The 25,132-nt window shown below is 53.4% G+C and overlaps 1 protein-coding gene across 12 annotated transcripts in view; it reads right to left on the bottom strand.

Annotated features, from left to right (window-relative positions):
• AGAP1 (ArfGAP with GTPase domain, ankyrin repeat and PH domain 1) overlaps window positions 1–25,132 on the bottom strand; it is a 511,591-nt gene that overhangs the window by 337,248 nt on the left and 149,211 nt on the right. For all 12 annotated transcript variants that reach the window (XM_074315523.2, XM_074315538.2, XM_074315532.2 and 9 more), the window contains exon 2: window positions 6,764–6,822. In XM_074315523.2, the coding sequence (XP_074171624.1) occupies window positions 6,764–6,822 (59 nt within the window). The remainder of the gene's footprint in view (window positions 1–6,763; window positions 6,823–25,132) is intronic.

The following is a 25,132-nucleotide window of genomic DNA, read 5'->3' as shown; positions in this document are numbered from 1 at the left end:
TGCACCGGGAGGGGACTGTGTGGGGGAGGGACCGAGGGCGAGGCCAGCACTGGCCGGAGGAGGAGAGCAAGCTGCTTCTCTGGAACGCAGGCTCCATGCTGCAGGGCTGAGAAAGGGACAGAGCTACATTACAAATGACCGTGAAGAGTCAGGGTGATGAGAGGGGCACAGCCCTCGCCACTGAGAGCAGGCTGAACGGGCCGGCACTTGCTCAGAAAAGGTCCCGTCACCATGGCTGAGACACCTGGACGTGAGGCCCCTCGGGAAGCGTCCCTCACCTGGGCTCACTCCCCCGTCACCTTCTCTGAGAAGCTGCTTATAAAGAACGTCTCCCTCTACTTTAATCTCTTCCTTCCCCACTAGAACTTTCCTGTCTGTGTGCGCGCCATCAGATGCAACAAGAAAACAAGAGACCCGCCCTGGGTATAGGTCCCTCTAAGGAGGAGCCTGCCCTCTGTGCTTGGCCACCAGCCCCAGGCTCGAGGCTACACCTGCTTCCGGTGGCTACAAGGACACAGCCCCTGAGGTCACCAATGACTTCTATCGCTGCATCCCCTAGCCTTTCTCTTGCTCTTGGCCCAGCCCCAGCCACAGACGCTGTAGACGACGTTCTCTTCCTTCAAACTTCCCGTCCTCCCCAACCCCCCTCCGTGCATGTGGGCTCCTTCCCTGGAGCTCAGCTTCTCCTGGATCTTCCGCTAGTTCCTCGACCCTAACGCCCCCACGTGTGCCTGGTCACATCCCACCTACGCCCAGGAAGCTGCTAATTCCAGAATCTCGTTCTCCAGTGTCCTCACCCCGCCGCCCTTCCAGGTACAACAATACAGCAGCTACAGTGACCGTTAATGACACCTCAGCCTGGCCAGTTCTTGCCATTCTCTCCCCAACCTGCTCACCAGCCTCTATGACCCCACCCGCCCCTCACACCAGATACCAGGAGCCATCCGCTGTTCCCTCCATGCCCAGAAGTCAGGGACCCTTGCTCGCACTTTGAAGCTCCTTCACAAACACAAGGGTAGGCTGTGTTGTCTGCTGGGTCGTGGGAGGGTGTTAGCTCATCTCCCTGTCTGTGAGCTCCGCCTCTTCACCCCGAGAAAACCAGAGGGACTCTGACATTATCTTAGCAAAAATGTTACTCCCTCATTTCATGTTCCTGGCAGCACTCCCACTGCCCAGGCCACAGCCCAAGTGTTTGAGGAACTATACCGAATGGCCTCCCTCCCAATCCGGGCACACGGCTTGTCTGCCGACACACAGGTCACAACACTAATGCTCACCCGCCCTTTCAGCTGGGCACCCGTCCCTTCCTCACAAGGCCAGCAGGGCACCACCGCTGCATCCCTACACTTACCAGGTTCCTACCCAACAAAGTGCCTGGTGAATATGGGGGGATGGAGGGAGGGAGGGAGGGAGGGAGGATGCATGAATGGAGGGAGGGAGGATAGATGGATAAATGGATGGAGGACGGATGGATGATGGATGGATCGATGAAGGAAAGGGAGCAGGCAGGCAACTTGAAGCTTGTCGCTGCAGAAAGACTGACGCGGTTGTGATGGGTCTGTTACCCTGGAGGGCAGCCTGGGGAACGTCCAGGGATTTCCGTAGTGAGGGGTGGCTTTCCAGGCGTGTCTGTTTGAAGTATGTTTTGTAATGGGTAAAAATGTCACTAAGGTTCAGGTCCTTTCCTAACTGAATCTTTTAATGCTTAGTCTCGACTGTGCAGTAACATGCAGAAAGCTCAGGAGCTTCAAGACCAAAGGAAACGCCAAGTACGCCAACGTGTGGCTTGAACATTACACCCTGGCAGGGCGACAACCTGGGGTGGGGAGGGAAGGCGGGGCTTTGTCAGGGGGGGACGTCTCTTCATCCTGGCGGACTTCTGTGGGGGCGCACGGCCTGGCTCTGAACAGGGGCCCCCGCCTTCCCTCAGCCTGTGTCTCAGTGGGCAGGGCTAGAGGACAAACGTAACAGTCTGTGCCTGCGTTCTTATAGCCACGCACTTTTGGTTTATTTTTTTTTTGGGGGGGCTGGGTTTGCTTTGATTTTTGGACATGTTTTATTCGACTTTTGGGGGAAGTATTTTTTATTATTATATTTGCTTTGTAAATAAAAGTGTGAAATACTAAAAAGCACAGAGGAGAAACCCCACATTATCTGCAGTCATGGACCCACCATTAGTTAATGGTTGGGGTGTATTCTTTAACACCTTCTTCTGCTTAAATTAAAAAAAAAAAAGGTAATTACAGTGTATGTTATAAACCTCTAACATTATTTTTAATAAGCAAAATATGCCTGAGAACATGAGACAATATAAAGAATACAACCAGCTTTTTTATTCAGTGTATCTTGAACCTAGAAAGTGAAGGTTTCTTATCACCCCAGCCCCAGGGCTGACCACTAACTAGTACAGCTTGTTGACTAGGCCTCTAACTCACCGATTCTCCAACATTTTGGCTTCAGGACCCCTTTACACTCTTAAAATTTGAGGACCCCCCAAAATATGTTGTATGTATAAATGGATGGATGGGAGGCAGTGAGGGAAGGAGACTGGCCAGTTGGATAAATGGATGGTGAGATCAGTTTGATCTAGTTGTTGTAACTAGAACAAACATGGGAGAGAACAAATTTGGCACGAAACTGAAAAATAAGTTAAAATTTGACCTTTCTGTATCTCATAACCCACCCTGCTCTCACCCAGACCACATCCTAACAGGTCTTGCTGTCTCTAGACACCTAGATCTTTCCACATCAATCACTGCCCGAAATACTACTCCTACTCATGGGTCAGCAATGAGCTGTCACCTCCTCCGAGAAGACCTCCTAATGCCACAGCTTCCACTGGGGGCCTCTCGTCAACGCACCTGAGCCACCTCCTTCTAATGCTGTCTCGTGACTTCCCCCTTCATCTGACCAACATCACTGTGTGGCTCTGACTCTCCAAGAGCCGGGACTGTGTCCCATTTGCCCCTGGGTCCTGTGTGTCCCAGCACGGCACCCAGCGCAAGGCAGACTCTCAGCGACACTGGTTAAATGAATGAAAGAATGTGTGAACGCACAACTCCAAAGCTAGTGAGTCTAAATGAGAAGCTTCACTACTGCGGCTCAAAGCCAGACTGTGGACAGGCCCTAAATAAAGTTGTTTCCCTTCCTGATTTGACTTCTGTCTGCTTTTTACCTTGGGCCTCTGTGAGCCGAGAATTTCCACCTATTAATTATTCTTTTGCTCAAGGGCACCTGCTGTTTGTCAGCTCCATGCTGAGAAAATCCAAAACAGTATGCCACAGAATGAAATTTTTAATTAAGATTAGACTTTCTCTTTCCCGAGGAGGCAAATGCTCAAAATCAAACACTGTTCAGCCTGGCAGCGGCCCTTCCTCCTCACACCAACGCTGTGCAAAGCAGAGCTCAGCCCTTAGAAAGGGCAAGTCCATCAATCCCGGGGACGGGATGAGGAGGGGTGGGGTGGGGTTTCACCGGGTTTGTTTTCGCACATGAGGGGCATTATTCTAACGTGAAACACTGGCAGAAACTGACCGGCAACTGCGCAGAGGAAATAAAACAACGAAGGAAGAAGGAAAGCCCCACGAGGCCCCTGCACTGCTCAGGCTGGGTCTCCAGGCTTTGTCGGGGGAAACAAGGCAACAAGGCTGAGGTTGTCCTGAAATCTGCAGAACTCTGGGTTTTAGGTGGCCACACGTCGTCACCACCGGCCCTTCACCCTCTGGGCAGGGCCACGAGCGGTCACGGCCAGAACCTGACGTCACCACATGACGAGAGCAGAAAGAGCCCCAGTGCTTTTTAAACTGACTCCTGACCGTGCCTACACCTCACTGCTTACCTGCAAACATGTGGTTTGTGGAAAAGGAAACCAAGGCTCAGAGCAAAACTCCCAGCTTCCCAGCAATGAAAACCCACAAATAGGATGTGACAAGTCGCTGCCTAAACCCGTCTGCAGGCAAGACGGCAGAGGTGTCTGTTCTCTCTGCCCAGAGAGCAGCACTGAGCGTGTGTGTGCTGCCTGCTGGGCACAATGAGAGCAGCCGGCGCTGGCAGCCACTGGGGCACCAAAAGCGACTGGTCACCGACTGCCCGACCGTAAGACAACCACAGAATGCACAAGGCATGGTACCACCACGCGTGACAAGAAAGCAAACACTGACATTTCTTTCCTCGGACAGACTCCAGAAGCTGTCTTGCAAAACAGGACATAAAGAGCCCATTTGAGGCTTGCTATTATGTCACTTCATCGCTGCGTTTGTGAAACAGTCAGTGCTTCCGCAGGCACTGACCTAACGGGCCACCTGTGTCGGGCTTCGGACGAGGGCAGGAGACAATTGCAGGCCTATGGACACACACAGGCTGGACAAGGGACACTTTCTGTGGACGCTGAGAGCCCCTTGGCCAGGAAGGCAGCTGCTGAGGCAGCCGGGGGAGGAGCGGCCGGCGGCCTGCACTTCGGGAGGAGCCAGCAGTCCTGCTGGGCTGTCTGTCCACACGCAGGTGAGGGGACAGGACGGAGAGAACCTCCCTCCTCCCACACCCCTGCACAGTCACTCACACTTCCTGAGCCACAGACGCAGTCAGGCCCCGCGGCAAACTCAAGCACTTCCAGAGAGTGTATTTGTGGGAACAGGAGGCCACGCCACCTTTGAAGGTCGTCACCTCCTACAATCCCGGGCAGTGACTGCAGACGATTACGTGCTGCTGAAATGCCAGCACAAAACAAGTCTTTGGTAGTTAGCACCCTCGGCCCCGGCTGGCACGAGCTCTGGCAGGAGCCCCCACACCTTTACCCAAACCGGTCTATACCAGATGGTTCAATATACTCGGTGAGCACAGTCAGTCTGTAACACGGTCAAAAGCGTGGCTTCAGTGGCTACTTCAATTTAAATTAATTACATACAATGTTCAAATTCAGCCCTTTATTCACACCAGCCACACTTCAAGTGCTTCAGTCACAGGGGGCCAGTGGCCACCACACCGGACAGCGAAGACGCAGAGCGTGTGTAGAAAGTCCTACAGGCTGTGCTGGTGTGGACAGAAGCACACGGTCTGGGCTGGAATCCCCGCTCCGCCCGTCCGGGCTGCAGCTCCACAGGCAATGTCTTCATGCAGCAGCGGCTCCAGTTCTTGTCCATGGAGTGGGGACAGTAACAGCACCCAGCTCCTGGGTTGGCTGTCAGGGCTGAATGACACACTCCCAACAGGCCCCGCCCAGAGCAAGCGCTTTCAAAGCATAGTCCGTCCTCACGGTCCCCAAACACCATTCCGGTGCTTTACGCTGACTGCGGAAACCACAGGGCACGTTGGTCTCACGAGGGCGTATGTGAAACTGGCCAACCTTTCTGAAACATTCCTGGTGGTGACAGTGCCAGCTTTGCAGCATCCGTTTCACAGGAATGTGTCCTGCGGGGTTCACACCATGCCAGGCATAGTGGTGACAACACAGACAGCGGACAGGTGGCAGTTTCAAGGTCAGTCTTGCAGAACCCGGGCTTCTGAAATGGGCACAGGGACTGACGGACCCTTTGTCATCCGTGAGAAAAGAAACCCGCTGGCAGGAGCCCAGAGCAGGCTCAGCACTCTGGTGGGAAGAGCGAGGGGGGAGGAGAAGGCCCAGCCGGCAACACCCGGCGATGGCAGCGGGGACGGGCATGCCAGACGTGACAGGGCAGGACCAGGAGGGACCACGCCTCCCAATGGCAGGAGGCCGTCCCACAAGTGGTCCTTGTTTTTAAAATGGATCCTTTTTCCTGCTGACAAAAGTCCCCTCCTCAGAAGCTGTACACGCTCCCTTCAGAACCTGGGTGCAGAACTGTGCAAGCTGCTCAGCTCAGAAACGAGAAGCCTGTCCCACGTCCAACCGGTGGGAGGAGGGGTCCAAGGGCCCGTGGGTCCCGGGGCAGACAGGCTGCAGCTACTGAGCAGTGTGGAGCTCGGGAGACCTGAGCAGGTCCAGGCCGCAGCCAAACTTCATCAGAGGAGCGCTGTACCTGCTTCCTCTCCTGTCGGAGCCCGTCACTTCCGAAGTTAAAACCCACACACACACACACACACATACAAATACATCCCCCAAACGCCCCTTACTTCGTAACAAAGAACATGTCTACTTAAAAGTTACGTGTTCCCTTCCTTCATCCTGAGTGTGGTGTGGGCACGTAGTGGGCTGGTGCTCGAGACCCAAGTCATTTTTTATAAGCTGATTTGAAGCTTCAAATAATCCCACTGAAAGAACATTTAAGGTTTACAATAAAAACAAAGTTCTTCTTTTAATTTTATGCCACTACTTTGTAATGCAGTAAAAAGTCACATTTTTTTAACGATGAATTCCAAACCTTGATGGATCATTATAGAAACCTTCCATGATATTCCACAAAGAATAAATAAAGCCATGGTTCTGCGTGTGTGTGCGCGCGCGTGCGCGCGAGTGAGAGAGCGAGAATCAGAAACATACACACAGACAGAGCCAGTGAAAGGTGGGTTCTGCCCTGCGCACACACGGCTCTCGCTGGCCGTCCAATGTCACCATCACAGGCATGCTCAGGGCTCCAGCCCCAAACTGCCAGCTACACCTGGCCCTTCAAGGGACACACCCAGAGGCAGGCTCCACCTCTGGGCCCCAGGGACGAGCAGGCCCCTCGGGATGCAGGCCTGGGTGTCTCACAGGCCACCCCACCTGCCACGGAGCCCAGGCCACCCCCTCTCCTGCCCCAGGTCCTGCAGGTGAGGAAAGACAAGTGCCAAGGCCACGGGAAGCACTCACCACTTTGAGCTCCGGGACAGACCGACTTAACGTCCATTCCTGGCTGTTCACAAAAGCATCTGTAACACAGGAAGGGAACACAGTGTTAGACGATGCATTGCTGTCCTGCGCGGTCAAAGGGCCTGATGTGCTGCTCTCCACACACAAGCTCACTGCAGATGGCGCAGGCCACCTCCTCCTGTCACCTCCACCCCACAGAAGCTGCGGTCCGCCTGGGTTCACAGGGCGGTTCCGATTCCCAGTCTGTGTTCTGTCCCGACCTTATGGCACACGCTGCCTGGAGAGCCAGGCCCCTGCAGCCCTACAGGTCCCTCCCCGGGGGGCGTGGAGACCCTTCTGACTGCACAGGTTTGCAAGTGTGAAGATTCAGGCGGCTCCTGGCTTTCCAGGGAATGACCCTCAGCCAGCCTGTCAACTTTTCGTCTTTTGGTTTTTCACTGAAACAGTCACTTGTCTGAAATCACACCAACCAAGCGATGGTAGACGACGGTTGGATTTTGGAAATCCAAATGTTGACAATACAGCATTCTGTGGTTTAGAGTTTTGTTGGAGTTTGGTTCCACACAAACATATTAGACACTGAAGGTCCCCTCAGCACACTTCAGGATGTCAGAAAGACAAGGGGTCCCCAGCCACTCGGGCGGCCTCCCCTGTCCAGCCGCCTGTGCCTCTCACCCCCGTGTGCGCAGGGGGACGTGGACCCACTCGACACAGACGACCCAATGGCCTGACTTCCCATGCCCCACGTGTGACACTTCTCATCAAGGGGCCCCCACGACACCAGAGTGTGGCAGCTGCAGCAGCCACCACGAGTGGACAGCAAACACCTCTCCTGCCAAATGGCACACACTTTCTCTGTATTTTCCACAAATTCAGGAATTTTACCTGACTCTACGTTATGTCCACGCACAAGTAAGTGACTCACAAAATGCCTAAAAGTCAAGCAACGCCATCAGTTTCACACCGACGCACGGTATTCACATGGACGGCGGCGGGAATGGCCGCCAGGGCCGTGCAGCTCCGCTGGGGAGGGCGCGGGAAGCCAAGAAACGCAGACGGAGGCAGGGAGGTGAACGCGACCCACGGTCACACGGTAACAGGCAGGCGGGCGGCCACCTGACAAAGCGGACACCGCTGGCCCTGCAAAGACGGAGGCAGAGGTCCACTGACGCTCGGGTGGGACGGGCCACCAGGGGCTCTGGTGCTGGAGGAAAGGATCAGGACGAGGGGTCAGGACGACAGTGGCCATAGCGGTGGGGAGAGATGCAAGGCTGATGGAGACGCCTGGGGAAACTGACACCTTCGCTGGAAGAGTGGAGGTCAGCGCTGGGCATCACAGGCTGGACTCAGGGAACCGAACGCCCGGCCAGGTGGGCAGAACTGCACCTGGAGGAGCTCAGAAGACGTTCACAAACGTGAAGACCCGAGCCACTGCCCCCACTGAAGTGAGCACGTTGGGGCTCAGCACTGCGGTGCACGGGGGGTTGGGCACCTGAACACCCACTCTTTGGTCAGCCAAGCGCCACCCTAACGTGCCCAAGACAGGACATCACCGGCAAACAGATAAATGTGGCTGGCACGCGCAGGGAGCCTGACCATGGCAAATGGTAAATAACATCGTTACCAGGGAAGAGCATCACCAATTAAGTTGCAAAACACTTATTTCCTGTCATCCACTGCTCTCTCAGGAACTGAGAATGTGGCTTATAGGACCTGTGGCGTGACCCCAATGGTCTGGGGAAGACAGGAGAATAAATGACAGTTATCCCCTCGACATGAAATGCACAACCAAGACGTCACTGTACGTGTAACACCCAACACGGGTCCACAATGTGGACACATCCCTACAGAGCCACAAAAAGAACACCTGAAGTCTCCACTTCCAAAGTGGTAACAACTACCCCCCGGTATAGTGATGGGGTGTGTGCGTCTGTGTGCACATGCGCGTGTGTAAAATACACGCGTGAGCTGGCAGGCTGAGAACATCTTGGGGCAGGATTACAAACTTAACAGTTGCTGATTTGGGGTCAGGGAACCAGGCGGCTTAGGGATAAGGGTTCTGAGACTTTTTTTCATGATCTTTTGGTACCTTTCAGACTTTATACGATTTGGCACGTAAAAACTTAAGTAACACAGTTTTTTTAATATGAACCTTAGTGGTGAAACAAAACGGGTAAAGTAGGAATTAAAATAAGCTCAATCCATTAAGGCAATGCTGATTTTTAAACACACACCACCAAAAGCTGATGTTTATGACAACAAATATTAAAAGTTCATTATAAATTGAGCAGGGCTCCATTAAACAAGGATGCCTGACTATATAAACACTGGAAGCGTGTGTAGCACCTTCTTACTTGCAAATATTTCCTTAGTCAAACAGAACACACTGGTGTTCATGGCAACTAGATTAATAAAATAAATGCCTGACTTAACTGACAAAAAACTCCTCTCCCATTCAAAGCCATTTGTTTTAAAACCTTTCATTACCTCCGTCGCTGCCCCCGTCAGAATGGAATGCTGCCGCAGACGAGGCTAAATGAAAAACGACGCAAGATTAGCAGAAGACGTCCATCCAGGACACGCCTTTATCCAACTCTTCTCTCGGGACCTCTGTGGGCTGGACACGATGCTAAGTGGGGCCGCAGAGACGAACGAGGCGCAGCCCGTACCTGGAAGGGTTCACCACAGGGTGAACGGGGCGGGGGCCAGAACAGGCTGGCGGCCCCGTTTCATGTTCACGGTGCAGCCACGCGTGAAGAATAAACACGCTTTGGAAACCCCTGGGAGTGTGTATGTGTGCGCGCGCACATGTGTATGTCCCTGCACCAGCTAGAACCAGAAGCCACAGAAGATGGGTGTCATTTCAGAAGAGGCCATTCTGCGCCCCACTCAACTCCCCCACTTGGAGCAGGACAGTAAGCAGATGCATCCATGCACTGGCTCAACGCCACTGAACTTGAGATGTTCACGGCACACACAGCCGGTGCCAGCGACGGCGTGTGGCCTGCCCACGATACGGCAGCTCCTTCATCCGCCCTCCTGCAGGCAGGTCAGCAGGGCCTGGCTGCTGGGGCCGCACACGAAGTCCTAACACAGTTTAGGAAAAGAACCGACTTAATAATTTCTTACCATTAACATGGCACCATTTCAAATGACATTCTATTATTTAGCTTGAAATAATATGAAAAAAAAAACTCTCAAAGAACCCCAAGGTCAGGGAACATAAAGCAATGAGCAACGTTTAGCAGGACTAAATCTCCCAAACTACTAGCTTCTTGGACAGGAATCTGAAGGCGGTCAGAGGAAACACACGACCCTGCAGGCAATGGTCAAAACAGACCCACCGGGACGAGGCATGAGGACACAGGAGGACGTCACTCCAAGAAGTGGAAAACCAGTCACTGCACACGGGGGTGGAAAGGAAAAGGCGAGCAATTCAATGGGGATTCTTTCTTGGCCCTACTTACGGAGAGTCGATGACCAAAGCACCTGAAGTTTAAGGAAAACACACCTACCCCCACTGTCACCGGCTAAGGGCCCATCGTTCATATTCGTGGCATATTATCATTATTTGCGTTCTTAAGAAAAGGAATTCTAAATCATGAAATGTGGTGCCAGCAGCAAACCTTCCTAACCTTACCCCGTGTTAACATAAGTCCAGCAAGCCCCAGCGTGTGGAAATGCTTTGTGACCACACACACGCCACTGTCCTGACGCAGGGTCACGAAGCCACCAGGATGGCACTTGCGAGGTCCAGCTGCCGGGGTCTGGACAAAGGGCGCCGAGCAGTAAGAAAAGCGAAATTCCACATGCCTGGGTCATCCATCTATGGTGCCTTGAGCAGGTTGTGTTTGTTTGCTTTTGCTGATCTGTCTATTTTTATCATCAGCTTTCGTTAGTCTTAACAGTCTTTTTAAATATGCAATTAAATAAAAGTAAGTGGGTGCTTTGCACAGACCTCCGCCAGCACTGCTGGCCGGGGAGGTGGGCTGGCCTCTGTCATTCCAGGCTGGGGAGGGCAGCTGAGACGTGGACCTGTTCACACCACGTTTCACTCCCACTTTGGTCTCTGACACTCTTGACTGAATGGGTTCCTGAGTTAACGAGCACGTTTACACACACAGCACACACGGAGGCAGACAACACTGCTGGAATGAAGCCAGTTCCTGCCCTGCCGGGTGAGAAGGAAACGGTGGCCGGGGCCTGGCTGCTGGCGAGTCCCTGCAGGTGGCCACCTGAGCAGGCCCACGGGGCTGTCGTGCTGTGTTCACCCCCAAACACTCCTGCTCTTACGTCGAGTAGTGGGCATGACTTTGGACTTTTTAAAAGAATTCTGAGCGTGTCTGCTTTGGAAACAAAAGACAAACAGTGGAAAACCCCTTCACCACAATCTGCAGACATCCCTCCTCTCCTCCATGTAGACCCCCTCTGCCCCATTTGCCGCTGTCCCCCGCACCCCTCTTTTACAACCTCAGAAACGTGTGTGGCGGCCAAGGCACCCTGCACCCACCTGCCTCCCTCCGCTCCCTCCTGTTAAGGGGCAGGGCCGGCCGGCGAGCTGGTCTGGGGTCTGCTGATCGCAGGGTGTGGGTGGGCAAGGCAGCTAGCTTCATGTAACTAAGAGCCACGGTCCCAAAGGAGCCTGGACTCCAAAGCTGCCCCACCCTCCTGGCCCCCCAACCCTGGTCTGTCTCCCAGTGGCAACCCTGAATCCTAACACAGTCGCCTGCACTTGGCTGTCTTTGAAACCGTGGACGCGCGCTCCAGAGGACACGGAGATCGAATGCTTCGTGGGCCTCTTGAAAGCATCTCAAGCGCTTGCCCCCAGACATTGCCCAAGTCCCTTTCCTGTTCTTTTTCAAAAGAGACACAGCTACAAAGGACTCCAGGCTTATGTCAGAGAAAAGATCCTAGCCCAGCATACAAGCTGCTTCTCTGAACCTCCCCTTCCACGGCCACCTCCAGCCCCAGACCAGCCACGTCTCGGTCACAAGGACAAGACTCTGGACCCCAAGGAACACAATTACCCACTGACACTGACAGATGACAGGAGCCCAGACCTGAGACCAGCTGGGGCAGCAAGCTGCGGAACAAAACCAAACCAAACCAAAACCAAACAAAACCAAAACAAAGCCATCGGTTGTTTATTTGTGTGTTCACGCCTGGGTAAACTGTTTCATTTCTCATCCCAGACTTTCTTAAAATTCATCCCGACCATAAAGTCCCTTCATTCTCCACTTGCTAATAAACACCAAGGGATGCCACTCCAGGTCCGTTTTCAAAAACACTCACATGCAGAACTACAAATGTAACCAGGAAAGTTAAGATCCTCATTAGACTCCACACAAAATATGCGCTCCAATTTGAAGGCCGGAAATGTTCCTTTCTGCAGAAGCCCGTTGGACCAAAGAGCAGAAGCCAGGAGGCCTGGGGTGGGTGGGGGACACAGGCCTGACTGCTAGCTGCTTAATGAGCTCCTACTGCCTCCAGGGATCGTGGATTAATCACCTAATGCCTAATTACTAGGAAGCCCAGTGAAGAAACAGTCCAGCCTGCAGACAAAATAATAGTTAATTCCATACTAGACAGCAAGGCTCTGCTTTTCCCTCTGCGCTCCTGGATCATTTTGTATATTATCAGAGCACTGACTCTTCCACTCTCTTCACTTGAAGTATCAAAAGCCCAAACTTCAAGTCATGAAACCAATAGGATTTTGCAAAGTAGCTGAAAAAATTGTATCCTGTCCTTGAAGCATTTTCCTCCAGTATCTCCGAGTGTATTTAAACTGGCGAGCATGCAGACCACTAGAGACTACATTAACCTCCTGGTCCCAGAAATAACCAGCAACGCTGGGGTTGAGATCCAGCAGTGACATCACCCCTTCATTATGTGCCTCTCCCCTGAGCCTGGACTGTGACACGCAGAAAAGCATCAAAGCTGTAGTGACTTCCTTCTTGCTCATTTCAGGAGAAAAACAAGCACCCGGGAAGGACAATCAGGAACTACTGGCAGAACAGTCCCTTTCAGTTAAACTAATTAGTTAGGAGGGACAATTTTATTAGCATCTCTGGTATTAAAACTCAAAAAAAGGGGACATTTTATTTTCTCCTGAGCCGCCTGTCCTGACCCTTCTGTAGACGCTAACATCCCTTCTCTCCAGACAAGACTGTGAAAGACTTTTCAGGAGCACAGAAGTTACAAAGAGTAAAAAGCACAAGTCTTCTGTATAAGACGCAATCAAGTCTGCGCAATGCAGGCAAACAACACAACGTTTCCATCCCAAGTAATGTGGTTTGCAGACAATGATTTCGGTAACAAAGAAAAGTGCCTTAGACAGAACACCACCCACGTCACATGACTTTCCCATCGTCTATGTAACGCAGAACGGCGGCCCTGGACCTATGGACTGAGGCAGGCAGAGAAAACGATACAACATTTCATTGGAGTTTTGTGACTGAACTTGTGATACTGCTGACACCCACCTCCTGAGCAGCTGCTGCGCTCCAGGCTCTCACTGCCCCACCCCCCACGTGTGTGGCTGGAGGGGGGGTCACTTCCGGAAGGTCCCGCAAGCAACACAGCTTGTAATCCCTCCCTCTTTACCTGCTGTGTTCCTCACAGTGCGCTCACTGGGACACGTGCTGAAACTGGCTGCCCAGACTCACCCTCTTGGCGCTGCAGAGCCTGCTTCTAACAAGCTCCCTGAAGGATTTCTTTACCCACCCTTACTCCTTCCATGTTTCAAATTTGCTAAGCAGATGTTGCAAAATGTAAAATTCCGACATCAGGGATTCAGACCGGGGATTATGGGAGCCCCGCTTCTCCCACCTGGCCCCACTCGTCCTGACGGCGGGGACCACAGCAGACGGAGACTGTCATGCGGGAGACCCTGCTCACTGCGCCATGTGTCGTGCGGGGCGGCCTGCGGGGTCTCTGGTCCCGCTCCCCACACAAGAACACAGGATATGGTGAGGCCAAAAAGGAACACCCACGGAGCCATAGGTAGGGGAGTCACACCGCTATAGTCTCACTGGAGGCTGGATTCACACGACATGTGACCTGCTGTCCGCTTTTCTGCCAACCGACCGACTCGACTCTCGACTCCCTCTCCCCACAGCTGTGGCAGTTGTATCAGTGGCCAATTGGCCAACTAGTTACAGCCGACGGCCAACTAGCCACAGCCGACAGCCATCTACTACCCGAGCCAGCACCCCTCCATGTGAGGCCGAGAGCCTGGAAACTGCTCTCCGGGGCTTTGTCCCCACAGAGACCCAGAGGAGGCAGAGGGAACTCGGTGCCCGGGAGTCACAGGCTGACCGCGACCTCAGTAAATTTCCGGGTCTCTTGACACTCAGTTTCTGTGCTGTTAAAACGCAAGTACCTGTATTTCCCTCCAGCTCAGAGAGGACATGCGGGATGGTGTCGCACGTCACCTGCAAACGGGCCACCTACGTGCTGTGGGAGCCCTCCATTGCCTTTGGGGTGTGATTAAAGAGCAAGGCTTCTGACACCCCATTTCCTGGGTGCTGCAGCCACTGGGGTGCACACACGCTGCCGAGTTCACTGCCTGTACCGGGGCCACAGGGGACAATGGGCCACAGATGAGTACAAAAGAACATGTGACCTGAAAAGCCTTGATTAAGCAATCAAACCCCAACTATCAGCTATTGCAGTTCAAAGCAACCCATCGACTTCAAAGGGAATGAAACCCCCAAAAAGTAACATCGGTAAGTTTCAATCCCAGGCCAAGTTATCGTCACTGAAGCTGATGGAACTGCCGTTTTGTAGGTCAAAGTGCGCACGGAAGGACATGCGTGTGCACGGAAAATAGGATCCATGTGGTGTGATGACAGGCGTGTATCAGAAAGTCTGCAGACTTCTAAAGCAATCCTCGGAAACACCTCGGTCCATTCTATCTTAGCAAAAACCAACAAGATCAAAGGAACTGAGAAGAGGACTCTGATAAACCAAGAAATCTCCCAGCGAACTTGAACGGAGATGCCGGCACGCCTGCACCACCTGTGAGCCGGTGGCATCTGGGGACCGCGAGGGCCGCTCAGCTTCTGCACAGGCCTCCATCTCCACAGCAGGCACCGCGTCCCTTCCTCAGGGGCTCAGCGCCGTCAGCCAAAGGCCCGGCATCCGTCAGACAAGGGAGCCCAAGCTCATGTTCAGGGTACTGAGCCGGCCACCCTCGGGCTCCTGGGCTCACTCCCCAGCAGGGCCAGGGACTTCCAAATTATCACCCAGAAGCACAGCATGTGGCCACAATTAGAATGACTTTCTGGTCTTTCTTTCCCAATCCCGTTTGGCTCCAGTGACCACAAATACAGGTTCCAGACAAACCTCGCGAAATTATACACGAGGGTAAAAAAGGGAGCCTGAAATTGCAGGTGAAATTTTTAAAAGAACATATTATCTTGGGGATTGAGACGTTTATTTGAAACCTTACATTTCACAAGCATTTTCTTTAAAAAATTCTTTTTAGCAACTAAAGCAGGAGCATTTATTTTTAGTTTAAAGCATCCGTAATCCCAAAATATAAACGAAAAGCACGATGGGAAACAGAAAGCACGTCCACAGAGCGGAGCCCACGACTCCCGCTGCGGCTCCGTTTCTGTGCTGTGGCAGGAAATGCATGTCCTTAATAAAATAAAGAAATCCATTTCGAGGCAGCAGGAAAGAGCCACCCTGCAAGCTGCTCCTACATAATACGGTGATGAGTCTCAGCTGCAGGACCCAACAGAAGCTCACTGGCACAGTTTGCCAGGGTATGATTTAATGTCTTATTTAAAAATCCTCAAATCTCTATAACAAATGGAATAAAGCATAAACCCTTGGGATACCCGATTTATTTTAGGCGTCCCTGGAAGTTCAAGTTGTTTTTCAGGGGCCTCAAAGATCCACAAACAAGACAGTTTCCCACCCCCACATCCCCACCAGCCGCCATTCACGAGGTGCACATACAGGGTGACGTGCGCCCAACACCAAGCCGGGGCCTAAAATGCCAAGCACCGTTCCTGAATCCCGATGCAACTCAGAATCCTTCGCAACACTACCAGCGTCTAACCAGAGCGTTCTCTTCTCCCCAAAAAAATTCTCCACCCCCCACCCCCCCAAGCAAGTGTGGCCGGCCCAGGCGAGCTCTGGGGGACTTGCAAGCTTTTAGAGGATGGATGACCCCTTTTCCCACATTTTCCTTAACAGTGCCCCCAAATGCTTCACACCACACCTGGTCCCAGAACTCTCTGAGAACCACACCTGGTCCCAGAACTCGCTGAGAACCACACCTGGTCCCAGAACTCGCTGAGAACACCACTGCTGTGCTGGGGGTGTGAAGAGCGGCTTAAAAGATACGGGTCTGAGGACAAGGAAAGAAGGGGTAGAGGATTTGAGAATGAGAACGGAGAGAGAGGATGATTTTCCTTTCCTCCTTCAAAATGTGAAAATGTAACGGTGACCCTATAGCTTCCGTTTTTGAAATTTAAACCTCTGATGAAATTCGATTTGACTTGGGACTTTTTGAAAGATTCCCCCCCTCTTTTTGTTTCCCTCCCCTTCCACCAAACTTCGAGGACTCTGTTTACTGTGCGTTCGCTCCGCACACCAGTTCCAATGGTTCTGTTTACTTCGGACCAGTGTGCTCACCTCACCCGGTAACTTGGGGGGGTTGTTTTGCATCTGTGTGGGGTTCACTCCTGACCCTGGGGCCGACCAGCCTCCAGGAAGGGCCTTTTCCTGAGGTTGCCTGGCCAACTTCTTCCTTGGCCCCTCCCTGTATGTCTATAAAACCTTTGGCGGTATTGAGAGGGCAAGGCAGCCTTTGTGACAGGGCGTCCACTGTCTTCCCTTAATGCTGGCATTTTGGAATAAACCTGCTTTTCTTTCCACCAACCTCACCTCTCAAATTTTGGCTTTTGTGCGGCGAGCAGCGGACCTTCTGCCCGGTAACAAATACAGGTGCCCGCCTCCAGCCTGGAGGGCACAGGACAAGTACCTTCAAAGGCCTTCTCCAGCAGCACTGACAGCTTTCTGTTGTTTCCTCCAGGAGGACATGCATTTCGTTAGCTGGTGCTGCTTCGGTATAATTAATCCATAAATAACGCAGCACTCCCAAAACCTGCGGCCTGGTTCCATCTGCCTTCTGTTTCCTGGCTTGTAAAGCCAGGGTGATAATGGGTCTTGCTGCAAATGTCTTTCCAGGGCAGGCTTTGGACCCCCAGGCAGGAGAAGCCTAAGGCCCCAGCTCTTATAACCTAAGAGACAGGATGCAAGCATTTTCACGTGCACAGGGCACAGCTCCGTCTCCAAGTGCCCACCAGGGGCCTTCTCTCAACACTGAAGCCCTGGGAAGACCAGCGTGGGCACACCTCTAAGACACTTCCTGCTGCTCCCTTGGCACCCGGGGCAAAGCATCACATCTTGCTGTTTCCTTCCTTCACCGGGGTCTCACCTCCAGTTTTAGCTCCCAAACCTCCACAGCCTGGGAGTGAGTTTAGACACCACCATTTGGAGATGACGGAGGACTGCACTGCAGTCCTCATAAAGCCTTGTCTGCTCACTAAGGTAAAGGAGAGAGAACATGTGCCTTTCATGTGATGGAAGCACCAGCATTAAAACAAAGGCTGCATTGCCATTGTGTTAACCCTTATGGTGGCAGAATGCAATCTGGACGTGGTCATTCACTTCTGGAAGGACATTTCATGGCTCTAAAGAGTAGATTTTGGCCAAGAAATGCACTAGGGGGTTTACAAAGAAGGAAAGACTCAATCAAGTGCTTGGGGATCCCCTTTAGCCAATGGGCATTCAAAGCGGGTAACAAAACTTTTGGGGAAAAGTACATTCACCTTTGAATATACTGCATTAGAGTTGAAAGCTACCATGTTATGAAAAGTCCACCCCAATTTCCCCTGCTAAACCACTGCGACCGAAACCTTATTTTCTATTTCAGCTTTCTACACACACCAAGACACCCCAAACCAAAGACAGTGCTTGAGTATGCAGGACGCCTCCCCACACCCTGGCCCCAACACCTGCCACCTGCCCCCCCACAAAGATATGGGGGAAAGGAGGGCACAGGTCTGAGCGTGGGGTCCTGGCGAGCCGCACCCACCCAGAGTCCTCTCCCTCCTTCCGTCCCGTATAAGCCAGGGGTAAGGGCTTGTGGGATGCCCAGACCGCCTCCATCTCCCCGGGCCCCCAGACCAGTATCGGGGACAGGCTCACGTCACTCTCCAGTCTGCGCCCCAGGGCACTGCCAGCGGGAGCCGGTTAGAGACCCAGCACAGGGACTGCACACAGAGCAGACATTCGACTGAACCCCACGAGGACTCACAACTGGGCCTTGGGAACAGTTTCTATAAAGTGGGACGACGCACAAGAATTTAAAACTATGGCTGGTGTGATTCATAATTATGGACTAATAAAGCCACCTTGCACATCGAGCTGCGACAAGGAAATGTCCTTGAGACAATGACCCTAGGAACACACTGTGTCGTGGCCCCACCACTAAAGAGCCAATTGCCATAGCCAAGGACGCACGGGCTCTTGCCGGTGGCTCCTGGAACTTGTAAGAAACTAAAGAATGTGGTTATCTCAGATCAACATCAGAAGCCTACATGTTACATGATGTAAAACTGTAAACAGACTTTAAGGATTCTTTAAAACACTGTAATATCTAACATCAAATTGCAGAGTCCTTGAAAGTGAAAAGCTGAAGGACAGTTTGTGAAAAGGTCCGAATCAGACATTGCCAGAGAAAACAAATCGATAGGTTAAATTCACAGCCATTATTCTGAAATGAAAAGGTGGACAGCTGTTCTTCCTTTTGCAGTTTGAGTGGCCGTATACATTAAAAGGTCATTTCCACTGTGCAGCCGAGATGCTGAAGGTAGGCGAGAACCACTTTATTTGTGGAAGTTAAGACAACGTGAAAGAATCAAGAACAAAATCTCCTGATTAAAAGAAACACTGAATTAAACAGGAGAGAAGACTCAGATATTTACAGTTCATTTGCTGAATTTCTGTCAGTCCTGTGCTGGATATAATTGGACCTGACAGTTTTAATTCCATAAAGAATTGTCAACAGTCAGTAATATTTTTAATTCATGGTGCAATTAATGTTTATAATAAGAGATGGCTTGCTAACAGAGGACAATGAATCCAGAAGATTACTACAGAACAAGCAATCAGAAGTAACTCTTTTCCTACCGCCCCTGAATTTCGGCCAGAACAGCCAGCAAGGGGGGGGGGGGTAAGGGGAGGCCACGTGGTCCTCAGGCCAGGGTCACGCTCCCCCGACAGCAGGGCGGAAAGCACAGGAGCCCACTGTGTGCCACCAGCACCTGTCCATCTCTCCAGCGGGACTGCAAGGAGTCGTGGGGGCAGGGGAGTGCTCACGTGGTCGGCCTCTCCTCAAGGTGCTTCGTGAGGACTCACGACATGACACAGAGACAGTGAATAACCAGCCCTCCCGAGGCTGCAGGTGGGAACGCCTGGCTCAAGTCCACGCTCTGCCCAGCAGGCAACTGCAAGCACGTCGCTTGGTCTCCTTGGACCCCACTCCCTTCATCTGTAAAACCTGGTCCCTTCTGGCTCTCACGACCCAGAATCTTCTCTCCTATGAACACGTGCAGACCACAGCCGGCTGGGGCCTGGGGCCGTCTCAGCTGCTCCCAACTGAACAGGCCTGGGCTGACCCAGAGGGAAGTTTCAAAAGCCCTGGGTCCCACACGGGGCTTCACAATGACCTTCAGGTAAACAGCCCTTGGCTTAATGGAGGTAACAACAAATCAAAAGAAAAAGAAGTTGGGGTAACTCTGTCGGGTTGGGGCAGGGCTCATCTCGGGAGTCAGCGAGAGCAATATCGCCCCACAAATAGGTCTGCAGCCCGTGCACAGGAAATGGGCAGATTTCACGGTGCCACTGCCAATTTTGTGGCTGCATTACATGATGAGAATAAATGCTGCCCATTAGCTCGTAATGCCCAGCAAATCTAATCACAATTACAGTCCTGGTAGCACAGACCCACCTCTCCTCTCCGTGGGCGTGGGCCTGGCCTCAGGTCCAGGAGACGGCCAGGCAGGCTGCAAAGGGAAGGGCCTGCCTCTTCGTCATACCTAAATGTCCACTGTGCACTCCAGGACCTCAGGTGACTGATAGGTCCCCCACTGTCACTGTCATTCAGGGTTAGCATGGGTCTTGAGCAATGGATTCAAAAGTGGAAAACAAAACACGTGTGCAAACTCCCCCCCCCCCCCCCCCCCCGGTTCAGGGCAGCGCCCGTCACCGCACTGTAGTCCTGGCACCCCACCCCCCATGCATGCATGCACCGCTCAGCCCCCGTTCCCAGCATGAAAGAATTTCCAGTGGTTGCAGAGAAAGGGACTAAAACCTGAAGTCCACGTGGAGGGGCAGGGGGTTGTCACAAATACCGGGGGCACCGCAGCCCGATGATGCCCATGGCCTCCGAAGCACCCGGTCACTTCTCCGGCAGCTCCCGGGCAGGACCGCCGCACCCTGCTGTCTCCTATGGCCCCCGGGCTTGGTGCGCCCTCAGTCCTATGCCCACACAGGCTCTCTTGGTGCCACCTGCCTGACGTATGACCTACCTCTTATCTCCTTCCCCCCGCACGGTACCCTCTACTGCACCTGACCCTGTGCCCTGATCAGCTCAAATTGACACCCCACAAAATACCACCCCATGAACAGAATCTGGCTGTGCATGGAAAAGCCCCATTCTGGATTACGTATAATACACTGGGTTACAGAACGTGTCACCTGAGCCCACAGCTGTACACCAGGTAATTAATTAATTAGTCAGACAGCATGTAAACAGCTGCAAGGAAGGTCATCTGGACTCCGGCAACTAGTCTGAGGGTGGTGCCTAGCTCTCAGGTGTGTCTGGGCGTGTGGGGGAACGGCACTGGGGGGGGGGGTTCTTCTTCCGTCTTACACTGACTTTGGTCCTGTTTTAATTCTTTACCACGGGCAGGTACGAGGAAGGTGATAAAACTACTTCCTCAGACAGGAGTACTACTGTGAGGTGACCCATCCATGTGGTGACCAAGGTGACAAACTAAGAAACCTTTAGAGATCAGTCTCAATGTCTAAGCAGCAAAAAGCATAATTAGGGAGGAAACACAAGAAAAAGGTCCCCGTTATTTCTGTACTTCTTATTCCCCAGACTACGAATGTCAGAAAATCTCACTTGGTTCTGAAATTACAAGGTCCGGGTAATAGTAAAATGATAGACATGGGATTTATATACATAGGTGAGGCACTCTCAACCCCCCACACACATGTGAGGCACTTTCAACCCCCACACACAAGTAAGGTGCTCTCCCCCCCACACACACAGGTGAGGCGCTCTCCCCCTGACACACAGGTGAGATGTTCTCCCCCCACACACACAGGTGAGATGTTCTCCCCACACACACACAGGTGAGATGTTCTCCCCACACACACACAGGTGAGGCGCTCTCCCCCCGACACACAGGTGAGGTGTTCTCCCCCCGACACACAGGTGAGGCGCGCTCCCCCCACACACACAGGTGAGATGTTCTCCCCCCCGACACACAGGTGAGGCGCGCTCCCCCCACACACACAGGTGAGATGCTCTCCCCCCACACCCGGCAGTGACTGCTCAGAGCCCCCACCAGGAAGGCGCCCAGACCACAAGGCCCCGCCCACCTGCTGAGCATCTACATCTGACCCCCACATCCTGGCCAGAGGCAGGAGTACCCGTCCCTTTCAGGAGTCCCTGTCCCTTTCCCGGCACCCTGCCCATTCCCTGACACCCCCCCCACAGCAGTGCCTACGGTTCACTCCCTGACACAGTAACTCACCCGGGCTCTGGAGTCAGGCCCCGCACCACAAATCACCCACCACCACCACCACCAACCTGCCTCTCACCCTTGAGAAGCACAGGACTGGAGGGGATGAGCCCACGAGAGGTGTCTAAGGACAGACTGATCACGCTGGGCAGGAAACACAGGGTACTGTGGTCAAGGGCGAGCGGGAAGGCGGCCTGGGGGAGTGTCCCTCAGGAAGGGGTCTCTGCGGTGCTGCCATTTAAGTTCCAGGACCTGGACCCCAAGCAGCTGGGAAGAACGTGGGGGGAGGGGTGTGGCTTGGAGCCCCAGTCAGGAGGGCAACTGGGGTGGGGGGAGAGGGAGGAGGACGGGTGGGGGGGCAGGCGGCATTCCCAGATGCTGGAGGAGAACGACAGGCACCCAGCTGAGGGGCAGATGGAAGGTGGATGTCAGTTCGGGGACGGGGGAGGGGCCAGAGGGGCAGGTGTGCGGCGTGGTCACCTCCGGAGGTATCGACACCCACCCTTAATGATCATGGGCACATGGGGACCCAACCCCGTGTGGGGCCTGATGTGGGGCCTGCCCGGAGGCCCCTCGGGCTCTGGCTCTGGGTCCACAGAACGCCTCCCACCCAAGGCCCCTGGATGGATGTCCAAAGCCAAACTCATTCTGCCGGCCCGGTGTCTGACCTTATTCTGTGTAACCGATTTACATCCTCTGAGGAAAGCTGTAAGGATTCTGGTAACTCAATCTATCTTGCAACCAGATAGCTGGCTGCCTAGCTATCCTGAGGGTGCTCATGGCTTTGAAAACTCTCACATACATTGCATGTTTATTTCTAGGAAACTGAATTTTGCATCTCCGCCTTGCCTCTGAGTTCCCTGGATGTCATTGGCGACTGTTCCCAAGCTTGGTCAGTGCTGCATCCCAGTCAGTGACTGAGGGCAGGTGGGGGAGGGGCACCACAACGGAGGCCACACTGAGGACACAGGAGGGAAGTGAGACACCGGTCCCCAGGGCAAGGCGGCCCCCCCCTTGAGGGCTCCGCAGATGTGAGCCCCCAGGGACAGGTAACAGCCTTCCTCCGCCGTCCACTGGAGTCCTGCCCACATGCGACCTTGCTGGGGTCACCCCCACGAATAACCAAGTTTATCTGCTTGAGACCCGGTGTGGCTGCTGCGTGGCAGGGCAGGGAGAAGGAAGAGGTGAGTCAAAGGTAATCAGACCCCTCGGAGCCCCAGCGGGATGTGGCACATCTCACATGAGTATCCGAGTTGCGGTCTAAGCAGCTTTTAAAGATGGGTTTACTTGTGCTTATTACAATGGAAGTGCGTAAACAGTCCCACCTCTGAGAGTATGTCATTGGCACCACAACATTTAAAAGGGACCCCCTTCTTCTCCCTGGATGGACAGTGTCCATCTGGACAGGCTGGCCTTTCCACGACGCAGCCCTTGGCCAGGAGGGCACACAGACCAGCAGCATGTGCCAGGAGGAAAGACGGCACTAGGTTTAGTACCCCAGAGCCCTGGCCCCTCAGAAAGGGGTGGACAGTCCTGGGCCCTGCCTGGCCTCAGCAGGAAAATCTGGCGGGAGGGGCAGAACCTCTCAGAAACAACCCCACCCCAATGCTCTGGCACTGTAAGTGGGGTGCTCTGAGATCCCAAGCCCAGAACCTAATCAGAGAAAAACCGGGAGTGCCTTCCAAGAAGGCTTCTGGCATATTTAAAATAGCAGCCAGGACTCTGTGCCAAACCCTCAGGCCCAGACTTCATGGGCTTGCACGGCTAGATTTAGAACTCGGAAAACAAAACCACCGACTTGAACTTCTCAAAAGCAACACAAGACGGGACTGGAGGGGAAAAAAATCACGAGCAAAGAAAAACACCATCACTTCAACCAAAGATACTGCAGGAGCAACAAACATCCAAGAACCAGGTGCCACCCCAAGCGTACCTGCGTCTGCCCAGCGGGGAACAGCTGCCCGGCCAAGCACCACTCCTGGGACAGAAGCGACAACCGAGGATGTGCCTTGAAGCTGCTCACCGTCCAAGTCAAGGAGCTAAGAATAAGCCACCTTTTGCTTCCTGGGGTATCACTTGTATTTTAAACTAAATGTTTCAAATGTACAATATTAAACTCTCCAATTTGGGCTTTGTAACAAAATGTAACCTTTAAGCCAGGCCTGCTGGCTGAGAGGGAGGGAGGCTGGGACGTGGACGGCTCACTCAGGTCCCCGGCCTCCCTCCGTGCTGCTTTCACCTTCAAAAGGGTGGATGGAGTGGGGGGTCAAAGTCCCTTCTAGTCTAACTTTCCAGGCTCATTCGTTTTAGAAATGCATCCTCTGAACACATTTCAGTAAAAGTGAAGCCACTAAACTGGCCGCATATGTGAGTCAGGAAGGCAGGTCCCTCCCCACACAAGAAAGGGGTAAGAAAAGCACCTTTGGCCCCATGGTGACTGGGAGAGAAGGGACATGTGTCTGGTGACGAGTGACAGGCAGTGGCTCCCAGGAAGCCATGCATTTACTATCATCTGATTTCCATCAAACATACGCAGCCGTCAGATAAGTTTACTCCAGGGAAAACAAACCAAAGAAGCATTTGTAAAAACAGTGTCAGTGGCACTTAATGTCCTTAAGAGCTCGACTCAGCCCCGGAAGCAAAGGACCCAACCTGGCAGCTGGCACCTGAGCTCCGGAGCCCCCAGGCAGGGTGCAAACCAGCAGCTCACTGCCCACCTGCTCAGACGGCACAGGCCTCAGCCCTGCCAGCCAAGTCTCGCACGCATGACCCAACACACGCACATGCCATGTGCATACACACACGTGCCGGCAGCATGTACCAGCGTCCGAAGTCTATGACTGCTGTGAAGAGGAAACCGCAACCCAGGGGAAATGGTGCAGGCCTTTCATTACCGGGGTTTGAGAGGGAGGCTGCGGGTTAGGGGAGCTCCCACCTGTGACCTGCCAGGGGGAGGGGGGCAGACAGCAGGGGCCTGGAGCTCATCCCTTAATCCCTCTATCACCTGGGTCTGTAGATCTCCAGGAGATCTCTCTACAGAGAGCAGACTCACCCAGCTGACTTATGGGACAGTCATTTACTTCACGGGGTCGTTGCTGGAACCAAGGAACGGACGTAGGCAGGGGCTCCCATCAGCGCCCCGCCTGACAAGCAAAGGCGGTGAGGCGGCCTTACTGTGACACAGCGACACAGCCAGTCTAGAAACAGGCACAGTCTTTTCCTCAAATAGCAGTGTGGTGGAAGGGGCTCCCAGGACCTCGGACTGCCTGCCACTCAGCCCGCAGCTCCCGGAGCTGGCGATCACCCCGCGCCCCAAGCGCCTTCTGTCCGCGGGGAAGGCTGTGAGTAGCTGCCGGGCGCTGTGGAGGAAGGGCGTCCCCTGAGATGAAGGACAAGTTTCATTTCAGCAGCAGGGGCTCCCTGTGTCGGTCAGAATGGGCACGAGTGTGCACAAGAGCATGACAACAACCTCCACCAAGGAAGAACCTCCAACCCCCACTTCCACGCCCGGAAACTGGAAATGCTCAAACAACAG

The sequence above is a fragment of the Rhinolophus sinicus genome, chromosome 17 (genome assembly GCF_057876585.1).
Source record: "Rhinolophus sinicus isolate RSI-liver-muscle chromosome 17, RSI-T2T, whole genome shotgun sequence".
Classification (NCBI taxonomy): domain Eukaryota; kingdom Metazoa; phylum Chordata; class Mammalia; order Chiroptera; family Rhinolophidae; genus Rhinolophus; species Rhinolophus sinicus.
The sequence above is the reverse complement of the archived record's forward strand: the minus strand, read 5'-3'. Positions and strand labels throughout refer to the sequence as shown.